Here is a 4,893-nt window from a genome sequence, read left to right on the forward strand (position 1 = left end):
TGAGCCGAAGGCAGTCGCTTAACCGACTGAGCCACCCAGGCGCCCCTCTCATGTCATTTTTTTTTTTAATGATTTCCCACAGTGCACCTTGTCTCCCCCAGTTGGCCGGTCTTCCAACGCCACCTGCCGTGCTGCGGCTGAAAGAGAAGTCCCGCACCCCTCCAAGCGGAGCCACTTCTAGGTCAAGGCCCTGGCTTGACCTGTCCTTAATTCTTAAATTAATTAAATTGTTCAAAATCTGCTTTTTGGAGGCATAATTTACACATGATAAAATACAGCATTTTAAGCGTCCAGTCGCAGGAGTTTTAACAAACGGACGCTCCGGGTATCCCTTAGGACAGTCGAGCTCCGGGAGATCCCCATCACCCCAGAAGGCCCCCTTGCTGCCCGGTGCAGGCCGTATCCTCCAGCCCTAAAGCCAGGCAATATCTCACGCTCTCTGTCATCATAGCTGTGTTTATTCTAGAACCGCACATGTGCTGTTACATCCGAGGTTCGTCCTTGTCACACGTATCCGTAGTCTGTCCCTTTTTTATTGCTGGGTAGTAGTAGTCCGTTGTAGGGACGGACCATTGTTTCTGTTCTCCCGGAGGGAGACCTTTGGTTGTTTCCCATCCTGCTTTGCCTTCTGAGTGACAGACGCTGAGTGAGACTTTATTTAGAGGTGGGTTTGCGTGAAATCTGCTGTGCCGCTTAAGGCGAGGCTGGCCTGCCCTGGTGGACGGGATCGGGGAGACACTGCTTCCTGGTTCCGGGGGGACAGGGCAGGGGCTAGTGCTGCTTTCTCTCTGTCCAGGGAGTCTGCTGGACTTTCTCAAGGGGGAGACAGGCAAGTACCTGCGGCTGCCTCAGCTGGTGGACATGGCTGCTCAGGTGAGTCAGCCCCTCCCACCTCCCACAGCCTTGGCCCCTGGAGCACTCAGTCCCACCCAGCTTAGCCACTTCTGGCCTCTCGAGGGCCCCCTTCAGGCGGCCTGCCTTGACCGCCCCCCCCCCCCATGCTCTCTGATCCCACCACATTTATTACTGGGTGGAGAAAAGAGCCCTTCGCTGGGTATCAGAAGTCAGTGACATGCTGTGGGACCTCAGGCCTCAATTTTCTTTGTAAAGGTTATTTAGTCACTCAACAAACATGCATTAGTACTTGCTTGCTGTAGGTGGTGCTCAACATCATTTCTTCATTAATCCTTATCCCAATCAGGGGAGGTCGGGATGGCTGTCCTGACATTTCACATGAGAAAACAGGTTCAGAGAGGGGACTCGGGACAGCAGGGAGGGCCTGGCACTCGTCTGTATCTGTGGGGCCTCTGGGGCCTCTTTTTCACGGTCGCCCTGCTTCCCGGGCTGGATCTTGTCTGTGTTTCTCCTTTGCCCTTGCCCTTTGTCCTTCGTTTCCTCTTTCTGCTGAGCACTGGTCCTGCTTTTTGTGCCAACGGTGTTTATTGTAAGCTGACTTCCCTAGCCAGAAGACTGGGAAGGGTAGGGTGACCCGGTGGGGGGGCGTGGGGGCTGGGGTGGTCCCTGAGCCGGGTTCCTGGGGTTCTGCCTGCAGATCGCCTCAGGCATGGCCTACGTGGAACGGATGAACTACGTCCACCGGGACCTCCGTGCTGCCAACATCCTGGTTGGAGAGAACCTCGTGTGCAAAGTGGCTGACTTTGGGCTGGCTCGGCTCATTGAAGACAACGAGTACACGGCCCGGCAAGGTGGGCAGGGTCTGGGTTGGGGCCGTCTGGCCTTCTCCGAGCCTGTTTCTGCATCTGTCCAGCGGGGGATGAGAGTGGTACCTCCTGGCAGTGCCGTCCTGATGTTCTACTGAGCCTCCCCTGAACTTTCTCCCCCCTGCAGGTGCCAAATTCCCCATCAAGTGGACGGCTCCAGAAGCGGCCCTCTACGGCCGGTTCACCATCAAGTCAGATGTATGGTCCTTTGGGATCCTGCTGACGGAGCTCACAACAAAGGGACGGGTGCCCTACCCTGGTAAGAGGGCTCCCCGTGCCCCATCTTTGATCCCTGAACCCCTCTGCCCTGGTGACGTTGGGCAAGTCACATCCCTTCCCAGGCCTCAGTTTCCCCATCTGTATAAGAAAGAGGGTGAGCAGCTGATCTTAGGAGCTCTCTGGTCAGGGCTCTCAGCCTTCGGGAGGGGACTTACCCATGGTTACACCCCCCCATCCTGGGCGGGAGGTCCTCTCTGTTGTCCTCATCATCCTCCCCTGACCCAACTTTCCTCACCGGAGCCAGTCTCCTCATGCTTCCCTCCTCCCACAGGGATGGTCAACCGTGAGGTTCTGGATCAGGTGGAGCGTGGCTACCGGATGCCCTGCCCGCCCGAGTGTCCCGAGTCCTTGCACGACCTCATGTGCCAGTGCTGGAGGAAGGAGCCGGAGGAACGGCCCACCTTCGAGTACCTGCAGGCCTTCCTGGAGGACTACTTCACATCCACCGAGCCCCAGTACCAGCCCGGAGAGAACCTATAGGGAGCAGGCTACAGGGCCAGACTGGCTTCTCGGCTTGGATCCTGGGCTGGGTGGCCCCTGATGGAGGGTCTTGACTCCCTCCTCCTGCCCGCATTGATCCCCTCTGTGGGGCTGAATCGCCAGTGAGGAGGCCCCTCCCTCTTTTGTGGCACGGAAGGGCTTGGGGCCCGGGGCGGCCCTAAGGACAGGGTCCAAGGCTGGCATGGTGACTGCGTCCTCCCAACCTTCCCTCCTGGAGCTCTGTGCGGCTCAGCAGGAGGAAGCGGGAAGAAGGACGGACTGAGGACACCCTTTCCCAGCCTCAGCCTGCTCCTTGCATTGGCCCCTTCCCACTTCCGTGTCCCCCAGGTCTGCCTCCAGAGCTGGCCGAAGAGCCTTTCCAAAGAGGAGTGCTGGGCCCCTGGCCCTCGGCCTGCCTGCTGCCCTGCTTCCTTGCCATCCATTTCTGAAACACCTGTTGGTGGAAGCTGCTGGGTCCAGACCCCTCTGCCGTGGGCTTCCGGGCTGGGCAGCTGAGGTGTGGCTTGACTTCATGGCGGTGGGTAGGGTGGGCATCCCCCTCAAATCCTGTTCTTAGACCCAAGGGACCCTTAGAGATCACCAATTCCTTGTCCTCATAGTACCCATGGGGAAACAGTCCAGAGAGGGGATGGGACTTGCCCAAGACCACAGAGCAGTTCAGGTTTGAGGTGAGTTCGGAACCTGGTGCTCCCCCTGTCTTCCTCAGGAACCAACAGGATTGTCCTTGGAGGCATCGTGGGCAGACTGGGGCAGCCCAGGGGACCACGGGCCCCAGGCTGAGTTAGAGATAACAGACAGAGTCCTGCTGTCGCTGCCTGCCTGGTGGGGCTATTGTGCAGGGAGAGAGTGGAGGTGGATGGAGGGCGGAGCTAGGAATGAGGGGTGACGAGGCAGGTGTTGGGAAGCAGATGTCAATCAGAATGTGAGTGGTTTTTCATCCTCGGAGCTAGCCAGCCATGAAAGAGAGCGAGCTCCCGGGCTCTGGAGGCAATCAAACAGAAATAGAAGATCCAAGTGGTTGGGAGGCCCTGGCCTCAAGAGGGAACCCCGGTCTTCCTTCCCCCAGTGTGTCCTGTGTCATTTCAATGCCTGGCGCCTGCTCTCCTCCCCAAGATGGCACCCCTCAACTCATGAGTAGGGAAAGGAGTACCTAATGCTGGGGTGGGAGAGGATGAGCGTCCACTGCCAGGCGCCGGGCCTGGCCGTGGGACCTCGGGTGGCCCCTGCGTCCTCTCTGGGCTGCACTGTCTGCCTTCCTGGGTGGCCGTGGTCTCTGTAACTGCTCTGCTCCAGACCCTGTGGCCTGGCATCACTTGGTGAGCCCAGCCGAGGGCGTCCGGAGACGTGCTGGCCTTCGCTCTGGTGTTTAGCCTTAGGGTATGTGGTGGCTCCTCCCCGGGCCTCAGTGTGCCCACCTTAAAAGGGGTGGCTGATGGTTTGTGGGCCTTTTGCCAAGGGCCCCTATGTGTGTGTATGTGTGTTGTGTGTGCACGTGTGTGTTCCTCGATGTGTGTCCATATTTAACATGTAAGAACGCTCCCCTGCTCTGTTCCCCGGACATGTACATTTCCCCCACAGCCCCCCATCAGAGCAATAACACTCCTGCTGCCGGGGGTTCTCGAGCCAGCCGGGCTCCGCCAGCGGGAAGGCAGGCCACGCAGGGCCTGCCCATGAAATTTCAACTTTTCCTTTCATCCATGTTTATGACGCAAGTCTGCTGTCCATCCCAGTCAAACCTGGGCTCGCTTACCCCGGTGCACTCTCAAGCCCTCTTCCAGGTGCCCGGGCCCTTTGTATAAGGTGTCCTAATACTGTTCTTTTTTTTTTTTTTTTTTTTAAATAAACAGTGTTTTGTAGATTTCAGATGACTATGCAGAGGCCTAGGGGGCCCCCAGCTCTGGGCGGGGCCTGGGGGGGTCTCGCATTTCACGGCCCAGGCTTGGGGGGGAGGGGGGATCCAGAATTGGTTGTAAATACTTTGCATATTGTCTGATTAAACACAAACAGACCTCAAAAGTTTGGCCAGTGGTTTATTGAGCACCTACTGTGTGCTGGAGAGTGAGAGGGGTGGGATGTGAGGACAGACTGCGGTCAGAGGGGCCTTTGTTCGGGCCACACTGGTGGCTAGAGGGCTCTAGGCCAGGGGGAGACATGATCAGATTGGAGATAGCCACTTCGGAATGTGGCCGAGCGTGCGCCTGCACCTACGTAGGGAGGGAGTGCATCTGGCAGAAGGCTGGCTCGTGTCTGGCACGCTCCCGGGGAAGCCAGGACTCCCAAAGCGTGAGCAGTTCGGGACGCAGATGCCCTGGGTGGATGGGGGCAGTCGACATTCTGGGGGCCGGGTGGGACCGTTGGGCCTGTGTGGGGTTGCGGACGTGTTTAAGGGGAG

At 58.2% G+C, this 4,893-nt stretch overlaps 1 protein-coding gene across 1 annotated transcript in view; it reads left to right on the forward strand.

The window, feature by feature from the left end:
* SRC (SRC proto-oncogene, non-receptor tyrosine kinase) overlaps positions 1–4,512 on the forward strand; it is a 48,748-nt gene extending 44,236 nt beyond the window's left edge. The window contains exons 11-14 of the mRNA XM_035006286.1: positions 797–873; positions 1,553–1,706; positions 1,849–1,980; positions 2,272–4,512. Coding sequence (XP_034862177.1) covers positions 797–873; positions 1,553–1,706; positions 1,849–1,980; positions 2,272–2,480 — 572 coding nt within the window. The 3' untranslated portion in view covers positions 2,481–4,512. The remainder of the gene's footprint in view (positions 1–796; positions 874–1,552; positions 1,707–1,848; positions 1,981–2,271) is intronic.
* Positions 4,513–4,893: the final 381 nt, after the last annotated feature.

This window comes from Mirounga leonina, unplaced genomic scaffold (assembly GCF_011800145.1).
Source record: "Mirounga leonina isolate KUSES-001 unplaced genomic scaffold, KU_Mleo_1.0 Mir_150, whole genome shotgun sequence".
Taxonomy (NCBI): Eukaryota; Metazoa; Chordata; class Mammalia; order Carnivora; family Phocidae; genus Mirounga; species Mirounga leonina.